Source organism: Corapipo altera, unplaced genomic scaffold (assembly GCF_003945725.1).
Source record: "Corapipo altera isolate COAL_440 unplaced genomic scaffold, ASM394572v1 0, whole genome shotgun sequence".
Taxonomy (NCBI): domain Eukaryota; kingdom Metazoa; phylum Chordata; class Aves; order Passeriformes; family Pipridae; genus Corapipo; species Corapipo altera.
Window position 1 is genome coordinate 10,441,514 of NW_020884872.1, and position 20,621 is coordinate 10,462,134.

General features: G+C 39.0%; 1 protein-coding gene across 15 annotated transcripts in view; it reads left to right on the top strand.

Annotated features, from left to right (window-relative positions):
- The window catches only part of DMD (dystrophin), a 918,699-nt gene that overhangs the window by 888,853 nt on the left and 9,225 nt on the right, over positions 1-20,621 (top strand). For all 15 annotated transcript variants that reach the window (XM_027636380.1, XM_027636395.1, XM_027636430.1 and 12 more), the window contains 4 exons: positions 2,737-2,895; positions 9,321-9,564; positions 9,906-10,029; positions 14,004-14,096. In XM_027636380.1, coding sequence (XP_027492181.1) covers positions 2,737-2,895; positions 9,321-9,564; positions 9,906-10,029; positions 14,004-14,096 — 620 coding nt within the window. The remainder of the gene's footprint in view (positions 1-2,736; positions 2,896-9,320; positions 9,565-9,905; positions 10,030-14,003; positions 14,097-20,621) is intronic.

The window sequence follows — 20,621 nt, forward strand, 5'->3', positions numbered from 1 at the left end:
TTCCTTCAAAAAATTACTGATTTATTAAGCAAATAGTTTCCTTATTACAAGGAAAAAGTACTCATCATCTGATGTTTTTTAAGGACAAAGATAAAAAGAAAACCCTTTTATCTGTACTGCAAGGTTAGTCATGGTTAAATTGCTGTAAGCTAGAAAATGTTGATGTGGGCAGAGTGTCATTCCAAACATTACTGAGGCTAAACAGAAATCTTAAGTTTACAAATACCTGAAATACACTTCAAGAGTAAGCCAGGAGGGACTCATCCTCACTATGAAATATTAGAAGTTTACTTACAGTTTACTAACTATAAGTTGGACAGATCTCTGACAAGTACATTTCATTGTACTACTTCAAATGGAAGGTCATAAGTAAAAATTTTAAATTTTAAAAAGTAGTTAAATCTAATGTCACACTGAGACCTTTTTGTGGTTTTCTGACATGGTAATATATTCCTCCACTGATGATATTCTTGATCTTGTTTATTCTCGGAATGAAAGGACATAGAACTAGGAAACTAACTGTGAATAGTGTTTCTGAAGACAGGATAGAAGTACCTAAGTCACTGGCATGTTAAAATTCAAACAGAATCTAAATTTGTAGCATTCCTTTAAAGCACAGTACTCTGGGAAGTTTTCATTCACTTAATCTGAGATTCCAAATCAGGATTTAAAGAGGTTGATTCTGAGCCCATGAGATGTTCTTGGATAGTGATAAAGCTGTTTCTTTGTTTCAAAATAGTTTCTCTCTTGACTTGGTAGGATTGTTGTCTGCCAGTTTTGAAAGAAAATCCTGTGTACAACCAAATACATTGTTCTAATATATTGGTCAAAAAGGGGAAAGTTAAAATGACACCACAAAACTGATATATATGTAGTGTCAGTATAGTTTCATGCAGTTAATGAAAATCGTTTCCAAGTAATATGTTAATTTTATATTGTTTTGAATAGTAGTAATGCTATCTATAGTAGATGGAATTTTGTGTTGTCCACTGAAATATTTCAATATCCTTGTCACACAAGTCTTGTGTACGCAGTACCTCTTGTATTACACTTTGGTCTTACTGTTCAGTTCATTCATTGATTAATTAGAAGTTGTATTAGTACGATTCAGTTAACAAGTTAACCAATGACTATTCAGTTTGTTACTCAGTTTGTACAATTAAAATGAGAACATGTCTGTACATTCTGAATTTTGGAAGAAATATTATCCAGATAGATACAAATTGCAGCAAAATTAAAGCTTAGCATGAATTTACAACTGTAATTCTTTCAGTTTTGTATGTCAGGTTAGGCCTAAGTATTATTGCCATTCTTACAGGGTTTGGACTAATAAGTGCAGGTAGGGGGATAGATGGAGACAAGGAAGGTGGGAAATGAAAACATAGCGCATATATATATATATAATATATAAATCACAAAACATTTCCTTATGTAGTGTCAGTGCAATTATGTATGAAAAATATGTGCAGGCTGAAAATCACAGAAAAAGAGTATGCTTGTAAAGTGACATTATATTGCAATAGTTATGCCACTTGTTCACTGTTAATTCACTTAAGATCCCTAAGAATATTTATAAATGCAAAGCAGTGGTTTGAAGGAAAGCACAGTTGAAGTGTCTCATGAAAAGTATAAATTTAGGAACTGGCAAGCATTTCCTTCTGTGAAAAATTAATACTTCTCTTTTATGAACTCATGTTAATGTGCTGTGTATTGCTTTGGCACTCCTGCAGTCATAAAATGGCATCATTAACATTTTCAGGAACAAATGGAAACAAGGAAAATTATAATTTTTTAACAATAACAGCTGTTCAAAATGCCTGTTAAATTCTGGTCTAGAAACATAACAGAAAAAAACTAGACTGAATTATTTTGTTAGACAAAATTTCCAACAGCAGTGTCATTTTTAATGTCCCTGTCTTGTGTTAAGAGAAACCTTTCATGGTTTCTCACAGTTAATGCTGGTGCTAGTTGCATAGGTTAGGGCCTGGATGCATCTCTTTAACACCTAAACCACACCTAAAACAATCCATGTAATTCTGGGAAGTGATCAGGGTCTTCAGAATTGGATTTACTTTTCTCTTCTGGAGATGTTTCTGTTTCAAATGCCAGACAGCTTCAGGAGCAGCAGAAATAAAGAAAGAGATCATACATGTTAACTCAAATATATTTGTATTCTGACAGTATACATCACTTTTAATTTTAAAAAGAAACCCATCTGAGTGAAAAATAGCATATTTTTTTAGATTAGTTCAATATTTTTTTCTGTTTACCTCATTTACAATTTTATAGAGAAAAAAAGATAAATACAGCACACATTTATTACATAAAGAGAGTTTGTAGGTACAAAAATAAATGCATTGCCTTTGCTTGAATGACCCTTCCACGACACGGATCAAGCAGCAGAGGTTAGCTTTTTTTTTCAAGAAAGTTCATAATTGAAGTTAGGTAGAAGAGGAAAGCTGAGGTTTTCAGCTGTTGCAAACTTGACTTTAAATATCTGAGAAGCAGAGGAGGAGAGAGGTGGACTGTGCAGAGGAGGAAAATTGCCACAGACTTAAGTGAAACAGGTCAGCAGATTTTGCTTTAAGGTACATTGCTCTGCTGTTGGTTACAAAGAGTTCAGCAAATCTCTTTATAAGAAATGAAAGACTGGGAGTGAATCATCTCCTCACATTCACTGTGAAGTTAAAAAAAAAGGAAGGGAACAGTGTGTTTTATCCTTTCTCTCTTTTCCAGCGATGATGAACACTTGTTAATCCAGCACTACTGCCAAAGTCTGAACCAGGAGTCCCCACTGAGCCAGCCCCGAAGCCCTGCCCAGATCCTGATTTCTCTGGAGAGTGAGGAAAGAGGAGAACTGGAGAGAATTCTTGCAGACCTGGAGGAGGAAAACAGGTGGGTTACACCACCAGATGCTGCATTTGAAGTAAAATATCTGTGAAATAATTACACTTTACAGTTATATGGAATTCAGTTTGGTAGTATTAGTAGGGATAAAATTAATTATAAATTTGCATTTTCTCCCAACAAATAAATACTTTCAAAGTCAGTAAAAGTTGGGTTCTCTTTTCTTTCTATTTGTTTGGTGTTGCTTTTTGCCATTTCTTTAGTCTTTCAATACCAAGTATAATTTACTTCTAATTTCAAATTTAACTGAAGTTATCTTCATTAATGACCATAAAACCCCCCAACTGGATACTTAAAGCATCACAACACTACAGTTCTCTTTCTTCACTAGATTTGTAATTGCAACTGCTAACTACCAAAATCAGACTGTGAGATAGAAATCATGTAGTCCTACAAAAAACTATGGGTTTGTTTGGCTTCTGCTATCTTCAGCTTTTACAATACAGTCTAGAGGCATTTTTCTTGCTCTTTTTTTCTTGCTTCTTTAAGAGCTAGATGCTTCTGTTTACATTGAGGGTTTAATGCAGTAGTCATTTACCTCAGGCATGTCAAGGAAATAATGCAAGAGTTGGCAGTGTCATAGATCTTCTCTCCATATGTAAGTCTTCTTTGGATGGTGCTAATCAATTACAGTGGCTCTATCACAGACTTCTTATCAGAAGGATTTGGGAAAATGTAGAGGATCCGTAGGCATCAAGGATGAGGAAAGTGTTCCACACAGAAAGCTGTAGTAAACACAGCTCTTGCTCACTGAACAGCGGTGAGATTTTGTTTGAAACAAACCACGAACTTCCTACTGCATAGCACATAAAGCCCAAGTGGAGGAAATTCTGTATTTTGACATATCTGGTAACTAGTATAATACAGATAATAAGATAGCTTAGTTTTCAGGAGATGAGTGCTATTTTTTCAACAGCACTATGTAGTGAATCATGGAAGAAGAAAAAACATAGTGCTTTTCTGTCTGTATACAAAATAAGCTGCCTACCAGAAAAGAGGATGACTTTTAAAGCAGCCTAGTATTAGATTAGAAAGGTAGCATATGAAAACTTAGTGTAACATGGAGCTAGATAGCTAAACAGGCTAAAAAGGCCTTTTCAGGGTGCCTTGAATTTCAGCACGGGCTTTATTTAATATAACAGCTACTGATGAGGAATAACATGGTAAAAGATCTCTGACGGGAATTACACCTTAAAAATACCTGATTTGAAGTTTGCCAGTCCTGGATTAAACAAGAGCTGTAGATTGTAAACTTGGTTATAGCCTGTTGTTTTCTCATTTGTACTGCTGGAGGCACAGTTATGGAGGTGATGCCACCACAGGCAACCTCACCTTTTATGGGTGCTTCAGTTCTCAATACAGGAACAGAGAGGTCTGTTTCTGTGGGAGTGTGGAGGTCACACTGCTGTGATTTTCATTGATTATGACAAAATCATGACTTTTGTCTCTGCAAACTGCTATAAATAACTTGTACTTAAAAAGTAAGGTAGCTGCTGAAAAGCAAACAAGTTCTTGTTGTCCTGATAGCTTGTCACAGCCAGATATCCGTGATTTTATGGATTAAACACTGGTTCCTGTTCAGAAAAATAAGCTATTCAGACAGGGTCAGTCAGGAGCCATTCATGTAACTTACTTACATTTAAAAAAAAAACAGTCTTGTCCCTTTAGATTTCTATTTTCTAGTCATTCTCCTCCTTTGAGTTTGTGCTAACCTTTTTTGGTGGTTGCCAAAGGCTTTTGATAATGAAGATTTAGCTCTCTGCTGTACCTTGTAAGAGTCAGCACATGCAGTCACTTCTCAGCAGCTCCTGGGAAAGCTGCATCAAGTACCAACACGAAGCAGTACTGTGATATTCAGAGCACTTCATTGTCATTTCTCTTTTTCTTCCACTCTCCACACTTTCCCGCTTTTCAAAAAGCCCTTCTCTGTTTTGCTTCATCTCTTTTGAGCTGCTTATTGAATTCACCTCCATTTGGATTTCAGCTGCAGTTTCTTGTCTCCAAATATTTCCATCTTGACTTGTTACTTAAATAAAAAAGACTCTTTGAAATTGTAATTCTGAGGTTTTGCTTTTGGACAGTTTAAAAAGCTCTGTTGCCTATTTTGAGTTCTTCTGAAATGGCATTATCTGACTTATAAACTAACCTAGCTGTGACGTGGTTCTGACTGGGGGTTTTGTCAGTTCCAAGGACCTCTTGTTAGACATTCATTATTTATTTGCTAGCATTTTAAGACCTTAGTGCTTCTGTAGCTTGTAAGTATGACTTCCTTAAATAATTTATGCCTAAGATTTGACTGCTAAATAATTTACATTTGTTAAAATGTGAGCATTTTAGAGAATATTTTCAATTGCTGAAAATGTTTCATTTGAGTTTTAGGCCTTCAGGCTTATGCTGAGTTTTGCATCACACAGCATGTTGTGATAAGAGCATTTCTTGTGTATTCAGTAGACCAAAGGTAATCTTGTTATGGAAGGCATTATTATTATATTGCAATAGAAAAGAAAAATCTAATTATAAAGCCCTCTCAAAAACATTTTGAGATTTCCTTGCATTAATGTATTTCAGAGACAGAGAAGACAGATTTTTATTGTCCATCTAAAGCACTACATTCCATAGGTTAAGGGATAGAATAGGTAGTACTGACTAGGATGTACTGCACTAGCATTAAAAAGAAAGCATATGCTTTGTAGTGACAGAGACTGAGAACTTTTTGCAAAGAATTAAAATACTTTCCTGCTATTTTAATGACTAAAGAAAGAGAATGTTTCCTAATATGTTAATTGAATCAAGGTCACTGGCATACTTCTGTAAGAGAGAAACTTCTCTTGTGTTCTCTTTTCCTCCCAGCTCCTAGGTGTCTTGTAACAAGAACTAAGTAAATGAGATCTCCAGCCGGGGCTATTTGCCTTTCCTTTGCTTTCCTGACTTGCACTGGGAACACAGTGGGCTGTGTGCCTCCAGAGCAGCACTGACATCCCGAATCTCAAAGCTTCCCTGTTTTGGTGTAGCTGTGGAGTTCCTTCAAATCTGAAGACTCATGAATGGCCTCCTCAAATAAGTTCCTTCTGTATAGTTCCCAATAGCGAGAAAGTGACGCATTTCTAAACATGCTGTGGCTCCTTTTAGTATTTATTTTGGCATTGAAGAAGGGGAACTAGATCTTCTGGGTGTGAAGCATCATGAGTAAACATTGTCATCCTAGTGAGGGAGGGGGGTAGGTGATTCAGTTATCGGCTTTGTCTGTTTCCTCAGAGCACTGATTTTCTGTAGGGAGATGAGAAATAACAAGAATTCACAAATTCTCAATTGCCTCTGAGAGGACTACTCAGCAAGTGGGGTCCACCAGGATTTCCGCCACCAGGCAATTAATGCTGCCAGTGATAGATGTGATTAATAATTCATGAGCTCTTTACTACCCAGCTCTTTACAGTTGCATAAATCAAGGTTACACTGCATGCTTTCTCTGTTATTTTGCTTCATGAATGCCACAAAGAGTTGCAGGCATCGTAAATGGAATATACGTGTTGGGTTTTTTTAATATTCTGTTACTGGAGAAGGGTTCATTTTCACAGTGATCAGAAGATACAACAGAATTGTTTGTTTGTCACAACCAGATGTAGAAGTCACCCAGCCTAAGCTGTAGTGGAGGGAGGCTGGGTTTCCTAGTACTGCCCATGCTTGCTCAGTTGCATTCATTTAGAGAAGATTATGTTTTTATCTCCCCTTTTTCTTATGTCCCATTTTATGCTGAAAGTGTCAGAGGGCACCTTTCCTCCAGACACTGAGGGCTGTGAGCAGTGCTTTGGATGCCTCGCTCACAGCAGCAGTCCTTTTTCACCACACAGCTTAAAACTGTTCAGAGGTAGGAGTAAAAGCTAATTGTTCTCTCTTAGGATTTTCTTACAGCAGGTTCCGCATTCTTTTATTATTCTCCAGCTTTTTGTCCCCTTTGTTAATCATCACTGCTGTGTGTTTAGATCCCAGTTATTATGATATTAATTATCATCTGCACTCCGTATCACTCCTATGGCTCTGAAGCTATGATGCATCTCAGTTCTCTGGACTAAGCACTGTGCAGCTGGACTGAAAAGGTGCAGCTGGAAAACTCACTGATACAAGTTCACTGGGCAAGCCCACAGGCATCCTTCAAAATGACATTCCTTTGTTCCAACAATATTACAGCATTTAATTACAGAACTCTCAAATTCAGACATACCTCTGCTTAGATAATATGCATCCTTTACATTACTCTTTTTTTCTGTAGGCTTTCAGAAGGATTTTTAAACTATTTTTTTATCAGACATGAGGGCATTTTTATCTGAATTACTCCCTGGTTCTTACTTGTATTTCAGTACCATGGTTGCTGGAAGGACTTCTCTGTGTTGATAGAGGTGATAATGGCAGATTTCTTTGTAACAAGGTATCTGATTATGTTGTAAGTATGACCAAGTGCATTTATTTAATTGCCCTAAGGGTGATGTTTTATCTTTTCTTTACAGCACTTCAAACTTTTGAGTCTGCTGTTTATAGACTATTGCCTGTATCGTACATCTGGGAAATTCCTCATGGGATAGTGATAGCCACTATCTACAGGCTTTGTGAAAAACAGGCTTAATGATCAATCCTGTATAAGCTTTAGTCAGCTATAAGACTGTGTGTGATACTCTTGTCATGTTCATTCCTATTCCCTTTTGTATTTTTATAAATTATTCACCAGTGTGTTCAGCAAGAAGTATCAGAAGACATTAAGTCATGTGGAAGGCATAACTTATATGACTATATCTATATCCAGTATAGATAGCCCTTGGTTTTTTTCCAGATAATTTTCATGGATTCATTAAAAAAATAACTTCATTTGAACAAACCCTATTCATAGTGTAGGTTTTAGAGAAGGAAATCTTGAATTTTTGAGCAACCTGAAGTTAAGAACGATCATCCCCCTTTTTTAACCCTGTAAAACTTCTGCAGAGGAGGGATCGTGTAGGTCAGACATCTCTTAGGGATGTTTTGGGGAATGCCACAGTCCCAGGTTCGGACTCGTCCATTATGCAGCTGCTGAGGAGCACAGGGACGTTTGAAGGACAGTCAGTAGCCTGTCCTTGGCATTGCTTTCTCACCCATGTGAATTGATGCATACTGCTTTAGTTCTTTTCTTGGTCACAACAGCATACCTTTAGAAGTGCTTCAGAGATTAATGAAGTTTATTGGGAGGTTTCTGAGGTGCTATTAAGCTTCCAGACCAAGCTGTCATTGTGTATTGTGGTTTGCAGGCAGAACTGGCAAAAGGTCCCTTTTCTCACAAACTCAAATAAGAGCGAGTTGGAAAAATTAAAATCTGGGTCACTGCTTGTGATGAGTAAGCAGTTACCAGAGCATTGAGCTGCTTTCCCCCCTCTGGGAAGCTGTAGAGGAACATCACAGCAACAAAATCCCAGTGCAGTTTGTTAGGCCTCCCTTGCTTATGGAGTTTCTGCTACAAGTTACTATTTTTGCAGCTTTGGACTGTGTTATCCTTAACAAGGTTTCACTTTCTTGCCTTCTTGTTAGATTTATTTTTTTTTTAATGTGGACTACTATAGATCATATTAATCTGTGGAGTGTTTTACTGGAGGAAAAATTGGATCTTTACAGAATGAAAGAAAAAGCTTAACAGTGCCATAAAGTTACAGTAGACTGCAGCACTCCCAGCAGTACATTGCAAATGAAGATGGAAATTATAGCACCAAAAGTTAGTACAGTTTGATTTAACAGGCTGGCTCTCTGATTTGTCTTTTTCTCATCTTAAGTTGATAATTTTAGCCGTAGGCTGGAAATGCAGTTGCAGGTATGAAGAGAGGAGAGTGATGTGACCTGACTGATGACAGCAGAGTTCTGTGTTTTCTGCTCTGACTTTTTGTGTGGCTGCCTCTCTGAGCTTTCTCATCTGTAAAACAGATAGGCTGGCCAGGTGGCACCCGCTTTGGTTAGTGTTTGTGAAGTGCTTTGATCACTCAAAGTCCTCTTTTAGCACTAATTACTCCTCGAGTGTAGTCACACGTGAAAGTGAACAGGGGCAGTCCGACTTCTGCTAGGAAGGATAAAGCGCGGGAAGCAGAGGGAGGGCTGAGCCCAGAACACACTGTACCCGGACTGCTGGAGGGTGTCTGGAGTCCAGCCAGCCTTCTGGTGCTGCAGAGAGAGCCTTTAGGCAATGTTTCGTCACAGGTCTGTACAATACCAGATCCATGCAGATCTGCAAGGTGTAAGCCCATGTGCGTGGATTCAGCAGAAGGAAAGGCGGGTGGTGCAGGTGAGCCTCTGCCCCCCGGGAATTAAACACATCACACCACATGAGAGGAGGTGCCTTGTGATCCTCTGCACCTGCCTGTTCATTTTCATAAAGCTTTGGCCTCCTTGTCACTTCCCAACAGAAACCTGCAAGCAGAGTATGACCGTCTGAAGCAGCAGCATGACCACAAAGGACTGTCTCCACTGCCGTCCCCGCCGGAGATGATGCCGGTCTCTCCGCAAAGCCCCCGGGATGCTGAGCTCATTGCAGAAGCCAAGCTGCTTCGCCAGCACAAGGGCCGCCTGGAAGCCAGGATGCAGATCCTGGAGGATCACAACAAACAGCTGGAATCACAGCTGCACAGGCTGAGGCAGCTGCTGGAGCAGGTGAGTCCTCAGGCGTTTCTTCTAGGTCTCTGTAGAGTCATTCTCCAAATGTGAAGCATTATCAATAACAAAATACCAAGAAATCCTATCTGCATGGGCTAGTCAGAGAAAAATATTAAATTGTTCTACAGGCTGCAAGTGAGAATGTGAAATGAGGTTTCAGTGTTCTTATTTAGTCTTCTTTCTTGTTCTGTTGAGAATTCAAATCCATTGGTTGCATGGATATATTTACTTAAAAACAGATACAAAATTGTGTGTATTCATGGAATAAATAAAAATTACAGAGATATGAAGTAGTGAGTTGTTAATAACAACCTGTTATTTTTTTTTTCAATGTTCAGCCACAGGCGGATGCCAAGGTGAATGGTACAACACTATCATCTCCTTCTACCTCTTTGCAGAGGTCAGGCAGCAGTCAGCCAATGCTTCTTCGTGTAGTTGGCAGCCAGACTTCAGAAACTATGGGTAAGATAACAAACTTCAGATTGTCATAAAATATAATTATAGTCCCATTTTCCAGAAAAAAATTCCTTAAACACGGAAAATAGGCTTCTGTTTAGTTCAAATGAGAATGAAGTAGACATTTGCAATGGTCTTCGATGTCATCTGGCTATTTACATGTTCATTATGATTCTGGCTTTTGGTTTTGATCATGATGCACACAGTAGCTTGGATATTTTGACATTAAACACAAAGCTGAACCAGGGCTTGACTTCTGAAAACAAATATCACTGAAAAGCTAACTATTTTATTCAAACTGACTTTCGGTTATTAAGCATGACTGATTTAAATGTACATAGTATTAATTATGGCTAGGAGACTAAGTGTATTATTAGTCATCCCCGTGTTAACTGACGTGATCGTATTTTTAATATGTTGTGGCTCAATCAGTAGGATTGAACTGTCACTTACAGGCAGTGCTCATCTAGTGTCTTTTCTAAATATCACATCAGATGTGATAATGAACATCAAATGAGTTGTGGAGTAAGATTAAGTAATAATATTCTGTAGCTAGAGGCTGGAATTATTATTTTGGTGATTTTAGTAACTGCTCTGTAACATTTTCCTGATTTCTTATCTGTTACATAATTAGGAAGTATTTATTACCAAGCAGTAAGAATTTTTTGCTAGTAAAAAAAGCTATCAATCGTTGCATCATCTTTAAACAAATGCACTTACATTACTTCAACAGGATAATGTTTCAAGTGTGATGATGATATTCAGTTTCATACACAGAAATTTATTTAATATGTATTAGAGAGAGACTTAAGTGAGAGCTTTGCTTTTAACTGCTGCTAGTGAAAGTGGCAGTGGCAGTGAGAGGTTGAATGGGAGGGGACATTCTGCTGTGTCTCAAGTGCTGCTGTGGTGGAAATGCAGCTTTTTGGGGGATATTTTTTCTATTCCAAGTGTAATCAATAGTGTCAGCCTGTGCCAGTATCAAACAAGATGGGTTCTGTATGCCCTGCAACAAAAAATGTGAAATAAATTGTACTTTTAGGAATGCTTAGGTGAAATCCTGGGGGTGAAAGTACAATCACAGGTAACAGCAATTTCATTTGGACTTTTCATTAGTCATGTTACCAATGAGGAAATATTTTGCTATGTATGGCAGACACAGAGAGACAGAATGTATCAGTGGAGTAATTTGCATCAGCTTTCTGAAGAAATGTCATGAATTTCATCACATATAATATGTTAATTAAAATACACAGGAAAAGATAGGAAGGTAGTGATTCCCAGCCATCTTATTAGAAGTCTTGTAGTATGTAGTTTCTTATGTCATCCTATAGTAGGACAAAATACAATAATGTACTTCTTTTCATTAGACTCAATATAAAATCTTTCCCATTTAACTTGCAAGACTGGAATTAATTAATTAACATGATAGAGTCATATAAACTCCTGAAACTTTTTAAAGGAAATATTTAGACGTGACTTTATTTGATTTTTTCCAATGGAGCTGATATGTGGAAGGACAGTGAGATGTTGAGGCGTTATCAGTATGATTGTATTGAGACTCAGCAAAGCCACACTGTTGGCAACATGAAGTGGAGCTTGTAAAAAGAATTACTAACCGAGTTAACAAACCGCAGCTAATTCAGTTTGTCGAGTCTCCTTTCACACCAGAAGGCTTTGCTTGCTAGTCTGAGAGTTTTCTGAAGCACGGCTTAAAATACTCTTGAATTGTGAAGGGAAGCAGAGCAGTGATATAAATAATGCTCCCATGCAGAAAGCATGTGCCTGAAAATGAGGGAGCCATCCTTTCTGAGAAAAGACTGAGCTTCTCTAGGTCTCTTAGGTAATGAGGTAGTGTAGTGGTGGCTTTTATATGTTTTTCTCTTCCAAATTAGATGTTGGTTGTTTTTTTCTTTGAATGTAGACCCGCTGCACTTCTGTCTCTCCGCTTTCCCAGGGAGAGATGACTGTGAAAGGTTTTCCACCAGCAGTGCTGTCCATTTGGTAAAAGCTGTGACCCACTCAAATCCTAGCTTACAAATAGAAGAGTTTATTCCTGTATTCCTGAAATACACCTGGGCAAATGGAAAGGTTTTGCTGCTCTCCTTATAGAGTCCTAATGGGAAAGTCCTTGTCTTTGGTCTTTCTCTCCCAGCAGTGTAGGAGCAGAGGAGGTTTTCTGAGGCCTGTGAAGCAAGAGGCTGTTGCTGAACTTCATTTCATTCAGCTGCCACCAGAATATTTGACACTCACCCAGCTCTAAACCTTTTGTAGGAACACAAATGGGGAAGGCTGTTTTGGCTAAAGAGAGGAGGTTGAGGTCTGAAGGTATCTTTACTTTTGTCAGGTTGCTTGGCTGATGTCTTATTTTATCATTTACAAGGAAGTGCTCAAGAAAGTCATCCAAATGAGGAAAAAAATAAAAATAACGCATTTTAAATAAAAGATACAGCATTTTTGAGGGTCAACAGAGTTTGGTTTGTGCACTTAAGAGGACATTTGAAAATCAGTACCTATCCTCAATTATCCTTGACCAGGAGAGCAGACCCACCTCCCTCTTCTTCTGCTCTTTAGGGCCAGGAGGCTTTCTGCGGGCTGATAAAATCCTCAACCTCTACCTCAAGGTAGAAGCAGCAAGATCTTGCTCTGAGTTTTCACCCTGACATCCAGCAAAGGCTGGAAGGACATTACTTTTGCTAAGACACCTCTGTCAGTGATGTGAAAGTAACTCATGGTGTGAGTTGATTTGTGTGAACCCAGCACCAGCTGAAAGCTGAACAAACTGCAAGCAGTCTCAGCAGCTATTTTTAGACCATTAATGGAATAAAAGAAGCTGATACAAAGACTATCATTTATATGAATTAAGTGCTTCTTGCAGACACTCTACCCCACCTCTTGAAGTGGAGTGGGAGAAATCACTCTTGGTCAGTAATAACTCTTGTGAAACTCCTGGCCTAAATATAGGCAGCCCTGAAGTGTTCCTTTAGTATCCCTTTTTCTAGGTTTTCCACTAGCATGGAGCACCTCAATGTTTAAAGAACATAAATGTTAACAGAAAATCAGAGTTTATTACTTGAGTAGGGCGAGACATGTTAGAATAAAGGGTTATTAAGTCGTTTTCAAAATTGTGGTTATTACAGCAGGCAAAATTACTTTTGTGTTTTAATGGGGATAAAAGACATCTAGCAAAAAAGGAGAATCTCATTCAAAGTATATCCTTTAGGTCTATTCCTTTCCAGATGCTTTATTTGTATTGGAGGATAGGGCATACAGTAAAAACAACATGTGGATTTTAGTTATATGAAACCATGAGCAAAAAAATTCCAGTAAAAATAAATGTATTGAATTTCCCATTAAGATGCTGCCCTATAATCAGGTTATAGAAATTATTCAGTGGGAGAAATGTATTTTGCTTTATTAAACTGCTGCTAAACCCTTTTACAGTACAATTGAGTGTTCTTGGAGCACCAATCTGATGCAATTAAACTGTCAGAAATATTAATACTGATGCAGATGTGAATCTGGGTTTCTACTGATTTGTGCAGCTAGGCAAAGCAGTGCCAACATGAATCCAGCACTATTAGAAAGCTGCTCAACAGCAGCACTCACAACAGCAATTTCTTTTTCCATTAATAGAATAAGAGAAGCTGAAACGATGAGTGTCATTTATGGAACTAAATGTTCCTAGCAGACATTTTACCCTACTTCTTCTACCAGAGTAGATTATTTCTTAAATCCCTTTTTACAAATTAAAATCAGCATTAATTATTTCATTATTCATTGTTTAATTTCACTGAGATCCTTATAAGGAAAGAGACACGTAACAGTCAACAAAATTCACCTTTGAAATTTTGATTGTATGCTAAGCAGAAAGTATGTTTATTAAATGGACAGCTTTAGCTTTGTGAAGGACTTATGCAATAGCAAACTGTTAGCAAAGGGTTTTGTCTCTCAGGCAATGGTGTGGATTTGCTTTGCAGGTGAGGATGAGCTGCTCAGCCCTCCCCAGGACACAAGCACAGGTTTGGAGGAAGTGATGGAGCAGCTGAACAACTCCTTTCCCAGCTCCAGAGGTGAGCGCTGCTGCCCGTGGCAGATGAGAGGGAAGAAGATAAAAGTGCTTTCTGTTCCTTGATGTTTTCAGGGGGTTGTGTTTTGGTATCAGTTTTTTTGCTGCTCTTTGTTTTCATTTTAACAATAACTGTAGAGAAACCTGTCTTGTTTAGAGTGGAGGAGCAGCCTGCTCCTCCTTTAGCTTAAGCTACCTCCACAGGTAGCTCTTGCTAGATATGTGGATGAAAAAATGTCTGTATGAGACTTTTTCTCCGAGCATTTTCTTTGCTTCTTTTTTGTCATATTCCTTTTCTCACGGCTTTTCTCCTTTTTGGTCAGTCCCCTTGCTGATTTATTTTTCATTACATGTCTTAGCACATTTTTCTTCTGTCCTTCCTTATCTTTCTCCAAGAAGAATTTGATGTGAAATAATATTAAAGTTCTAAGTCAAAGTTCTCAACCATGTAGCACTTGGGTCCAGAGGGATGGAGTAAAAATGAGTGAACTGCTTTTTTGTGCAGTGTGGGCTGCACTTGTATGTACAGCCACAATATTTCTTTCACTTGTTTCCATTTTGCTCATTCCTGTTGTTTGCTAAAGATAATCAGTTTGTGTTACGGGGATTTATTTGTTCAACCTTTTTTCATTTAAGAAGTTCTTTTCTGAGCCCAGAGAAAATACTCTGATGCCAAGAAAAATGGCTTAGATTCCTAACAGGAGATGGGAAGTCTGGGATATTGCCTGTTGCTGTGAAGGAAGGCTCAGACATAAATCTCTTGGCAAGAGAAAGTCACAGTGTCTATTGGCAGCCTGTAAAATGGATTTCAGTAGGGGCATAGACTTTCCACGGGGCCTTTTGCACAGGTTCCACAAATCACCCAGAGGTTCTTCTTCAGTAGAGAAATGCATTAACCATTGTACTAGACCTTCAGTGGAGTCAAATTTTCTCCATCCTTTGGTTTCAAAGTGAGCTCAGCTCTCACCAGACATTTAGAAAGATCTCGTGGAAGAAAATCTAAGCCAATAAATTAACTGTATTCATCTCAACATTACGTGAAAAAGTCATATGTCCAGCCCTCTTTTTGTCTCAATATTAATTATGAGAGACAACAGATGAAAAATATTTCATATGAAGATAAAAGTGGACTTATTTTTAAAGTTGCTGTGTACACGAGGTTGCAATGGTTTTCTTATCGGTGACCATCATTTGTGTAAATATGTTGTATTTAGGAGATCTTACATAATTGTCTAGATGTAGATAGCCTATGTGTTAAAATATTCACCAAACATGAACAGTTAGGTTTCTCTGGTCTTCATGTATCTTTTGATGCATTTGCATGAATGCCAGCTTTGTGTTTTTATTTTTGGTTGAGGTATAGGAGTGGTCTGAATAGGCTCTCTGTAAGAAACAGTTCATCCTACAACCAGTGCAGATGGATTTCCATTCATTGGTTGATACAGAGGGCTACTGACATTGTCAATTTTGCTGAGGTCTCATGGAAACTTCTGTTACTGGAGTTTTCTTCTGTTCCAGTTTTAACAATTAAATTATACTCAGCTGATCCCCACATAACACAAAGCTCACATCCACGGCTGATCTGCCTCAGCCTCATGTAAACCTTCACTATGACATGAAGGATGCTGAGGTCAGTCAGATTCCACAGGCATCAGGGATCTGATTTATAATTTACAAGACTGCAGTAAAAAGAAAAGGAAGCAGAGTTGACTGGTCTCAACAAACTACTGAATCTGTATCTCAGGTTTCTAATCTATAATAAAAGATCAAAGTGTAATTGCAAAAGAGGGAAAGCACTTTGGCAAAAGAGCCTGAGAAGAGGGCTGAGTGTGAGGACTCAGGTGTGGTGCAAGTCAAATTTTGTTTCTTTCCATTACAAGTTGGATTGAATCTCAAGGTATAGGTAGAATACCTACCTCAAGTAGGTATTTTGGAAACAGAACAATAAAACCAAACAAGCATTGAGCACATATCCATAAGGAATACATTTTATTATATTGTTTCTTATTAAGTAGAATTAAAAAACTGTCAAATGCAAGAAACACAGTCATCTGAGTCTGACATTCAGAAATGGGTTGTGATACAGGAGCTGAGGAAGCTGGGGCTGTTTAGCCTGGAGTAAAGGAAGCTCAGGGGAGACCTTACTGCTCTCTACAACTCCCTGAAAGGAGGTTGTAGTGAGGTGGGGGTCAGCCTCTTCTCCCAAGTAGCAAGTGATAGGACAAGGGGAAATGGCCTAAAGTTGTGCCAAGAGAGGTTTAGATTGGATATTAGTGAAAATTTCTTCAGGGAAAGGGCTGTGAAGCATTGGAACAGGTTTACCAGGGAAGGGGTGGAGTCAACAACCATGGAGATATTTAAAAGATGGGTAGATGTGGGATGTGGTTTAATGGTGGAATTGGCAGTGCTGGGGTGGACTCAGTGATCTTAAAAGTCTTTTTCAACCTTTATGATTCTATGAAATGTCATTTCTTTGTGGCTTGTAACAACAAGCATGTTAAATTTCAAGCTGAATATCCAGCATGTCACAGCATAGAGAGTGAGAAGCCTTTTGAATCAGGGACGTGATTCTGGGTGTCCTGTTGCCAGTAGGAGAACAGCAACTTGGAGGAGTACAGAACAATGTGACAAGAGCAAACTGGACTCTGGAAGCTCTGGTTGTGAGAAAGTTCAGAGCTGAATAACCAGTGAAAAGAGGACTGAATTTCTGTGCTTCGGTGCACAGATGTGTAATTGAGCATCACAGGATCCAAATTAACTGCTAAATATTTAGTCTAAATACTGTCAAAAGCAGCTGAAGAGTAAGATTTGCTCAGGCTGGAAAGCAGGCTCTTATTTTGAACTTCTGAAACAAAGCAGTAAAATGTAGTAGCAATTAATTGTCACTCACCTGGAGATAGATTCCTTATGATTAAGATATTTTCCAAGCTTTTGCTGCATAGTGTTTTTTTTAAAAGGGCATCAAGGCTTCATAGCATCATTTTGAATGTATTTTAGATCTCAGATGCAATAGCTTGTGTACTATATACCTTTTATAGGAGTTTTGTTTGTTGTCTCTTCAGTTTAACCTTTTGGCAGTTCTTGGCATTTCCTAAGGAGCACAGGACCTCCATACTCCTTACAAAGCTGGTTGTTGTTGCCAAAAGCTGTTTCATTTCTGGAGAGAAATTCTGCTGAATACCTGATGATTGCTGTCCTTAAGGAATTTTTCTTTCCTTTTAATCTACAAGGTTTCCCATCCATTCCTCTTTTACTTTGCTGCTCCCAGCAAATTCACAACTGCTGCAGCTGCTTCAAACAGCTGCTGTGCTAACTCAAAACAGATGTCAAAGCCAGAGGTCTGACATTTAGTGGAAATCTACCATTAAATACCACCTCAGTGGTTTATTTGACCCTGCTTGATAATGGGCCACAGAGGAAAACGTTTTCACGCTGTATTTGTGCCCAAACTACTAAATCTCCAGGGAATTGGTTCACAGTTAGAAAGCAAGATTGGCAGGCTAGTATTTTTAAAGCCAAATTCATCTCTCCTGCAGCACTGAGGACAAAAAAGTTGTACCGCTTCTGGTGGATCTCATGGTGGACCAGGCTGAGGTTTGCAGTTGTGGTTCCATGGTGACTGCTTTCTGTGAATGATGTTCAGAGAGGAATTTAGGGGCAGAAGTTCTTGAGCTGACTGAATTTGATGAGAGCACTTCCCAGATTTCAGCGCAGGGCCCTTGCGGGGGAATAATGAAGATGTGGGAGCCAAGAAGTGGTTAGAAATGAGACCATGATGGCTTAAAAGAGCTAAGAGGACATGACGTAACTTGAAAACATTTGGAGAGAGATCAGTATTCACTTACTGTTTGGTGTGGTATTGCTTAACACAGATGTGGTCTTGTGCAGTGAAATTAAAAGACCCCACAGCAATAAATGAGTGACACTAAGAATAGCACCAATTTTTTTAGAAGTTTTTATTTTTATCTCAGTCACATTAAAACACACCAGTCACATTTTCTCCTCTCACTTTTGCATCAGCCAGGCTCTGTTATGAGGGGGACTAATGTCCTAAGTGGAACTAGCAACTTTCAGCACTACAAATAATGCAGTTTCTCTTATTGTGACAGCAAAATACACACTTTTCACACCTTACTGAATCAGTGGAAGAGTACCCTGGAGTTTATATTGTGGGGTACTCTGGAAATATTCTTCCAGTTGAGATATCCTGGCCCCTTCTGGATTGTATCACCTTGTCTGTGCTGTGGTCCTGCATCCCACAGCAGTGAGCCTGCGTGACTGAGATCCCTCATCACTCCCCGTGGTACAACAGTACTGATCTGGCTGAGCCTCTAGAGCTGCAGATGGGGTGGTGATGGGGAGGACTAGGTCTTTCATGTTTTATAATGCCCAAATGTGTACCTTTGCCTGTGATACAATGTCATGTAGCTTTCCAAAAAAGAAGAAAGAAAAACTCTTCTATTTTTTAAGAGCAGGAAATCTTGATTTGAGCAGGAATAGTAGATAATTAGGCACCCATGGATTACGTATCAGTATTTTGATGCCTTATAGGACACAAATTTTCAGAACTGCAGCAGTATAGACAATCTTTTTCCTCTGCAATTTATGCCAAACCATACACTTTGCCTTAAAACTTAGAAACACACATTCATTCATATGCAAAGAAGGAAATAACGTAAAATCCATTAAACCCTTTTTAATCTTCCTCCAGTAGAAATTAGCAGTTACTGTAGTAGCACTGCTCTTTTTTGCATTTAACAAATTCTAGGGCTGATTACTCACCACAGACTGTCCTCACCAGCTGTTTTGTGTGGTGCTGAGCTATCTCAATTACCTTTAAATGCATTCATTTTCAAGCAGAATCCACTCTGTCTCACGTAGATTTAAATTAAACACTGTGTAGCTGCAGTTGTAGGTGCTTGTCCAGGCAGGTAGGCATTTCTTAAGACCTCCAGAAGAATCCAGTATTTTACATGTGGAGAGTTCCTTCTCTCTTCTTGACCCAAGCTAAACAGTCACCTGCTGGATCTCATTCTTGCCCCAGGACTCTTGCACACCAGGCTGTACCAGGCTGCAGTTCTTGGAGTCCTCAACTAGACCACCTGCTGACCTAAACTCTGGGGCTCTTCCTCAGATGACCAAAGCATGCAGTGGATTGTACATCTTCAAGGATTTACTGTTGCATGATTTATATTGGTGAGATATTCCCTCCCAGAAGGCATTTTTTAGGGAATTCATGACTTCTGATAAAAGTACCAGAGGAGGTCTCAGGCTCTGTAGGCACATGTGTAAGTCCTAGAGAGTTAGGCAGGTCTACAAGGTGGAGTCCTTAGTGAAGGGATACCTCTCCTGGCCATCAACCCCTGGTGCCTCTCTGCACCACCAGCACGTTTGGTACAGACTTCACCAGAGTCCAGGCTCTGCTGAGGAGCAGAATAAAAACCCACACACATGCAGAGCATGTTATTATCAAACCTTTTATTGTCATTTCTAATTGTAAGTGTGCTGCTGGGGAGAGGGAGAGGGGCAGGAAGGAAAGGGAATGAAATTTCCTGTGTTCAGTGAATGGTAAGCTTTGCTGTCCAGGCCTTCAGAGGCTGCCCCAGCCCTTTCCATTGCCTGGAGTTTGTGGCTGAGCCGTGGCTGTGGTGGTCAGTGATGCCATTCCCTTCCTCTGCCCTCTCCTCCTCTGCTTTTCTGCCTCTGCCCAGCTCTGTTCTGCTCTTGACCCTTGTTCTGCAACTTGTAAAATATCTGCAAAGCTATTTATTGCCTTCCTTCCCTTCTCCTGCAGGCTTCCATACCTAGTGAAAAACTCGATAGCAATTAGGTTACTGTGACCACAGTGTTCTCCCATAGGTATCTGTCTCTCTCCCTGTTGTCTCATCCATTGCTTACAATTACATCTTTTGCAGCAGCTCTGGGGCAAAGATCATCCTCTTTCTTGAACAGCATCTACCACAGTGACTTTTTCACCTCAGACTGCAAGTGTGGCCCTGCCAGTGCGGGCGGTGATGTGACAGTGACAGTGAGACACTGCTTCTGGAGACAGCAAGCCTCTTACTGTCACTGCCTTTGTGTTGGGAAGGGAGTGTTTGCTGTTGATTGACACCTGGCTTTCTTTGTTTAAAAAAAAATATGCTATGGGAAGTGTTTGAGAAGAATCAGCGTGATCAAAGTGTGGCTTCCATGAAGGCTTGTTAGGAATATCTTTCAGATTAACTCATTATTGACTCCTTCATTTTGGCAGTTCTTGAACGTGATGATACTTTCCCTTTTTTCCATTTTTCCTTGTTTTTTTTTTTCTCTCTCCCTCTGTCCCTTCAGTTTTACCATGCTTGCAAATCAGCATGTTGCGAATATATTTTGGAATATATTTATCTTGAATGTGAGCATGTTGTTTTCCAGTGTACAGCTCTAAGTGTAAAATAAGTGCGTGTGTACACATATGTGTATATTTATTAATGCATACCTCAATGTATATAGGACATAATGCAATGTAAAATGCCTGGATAAATTAATTTGACTT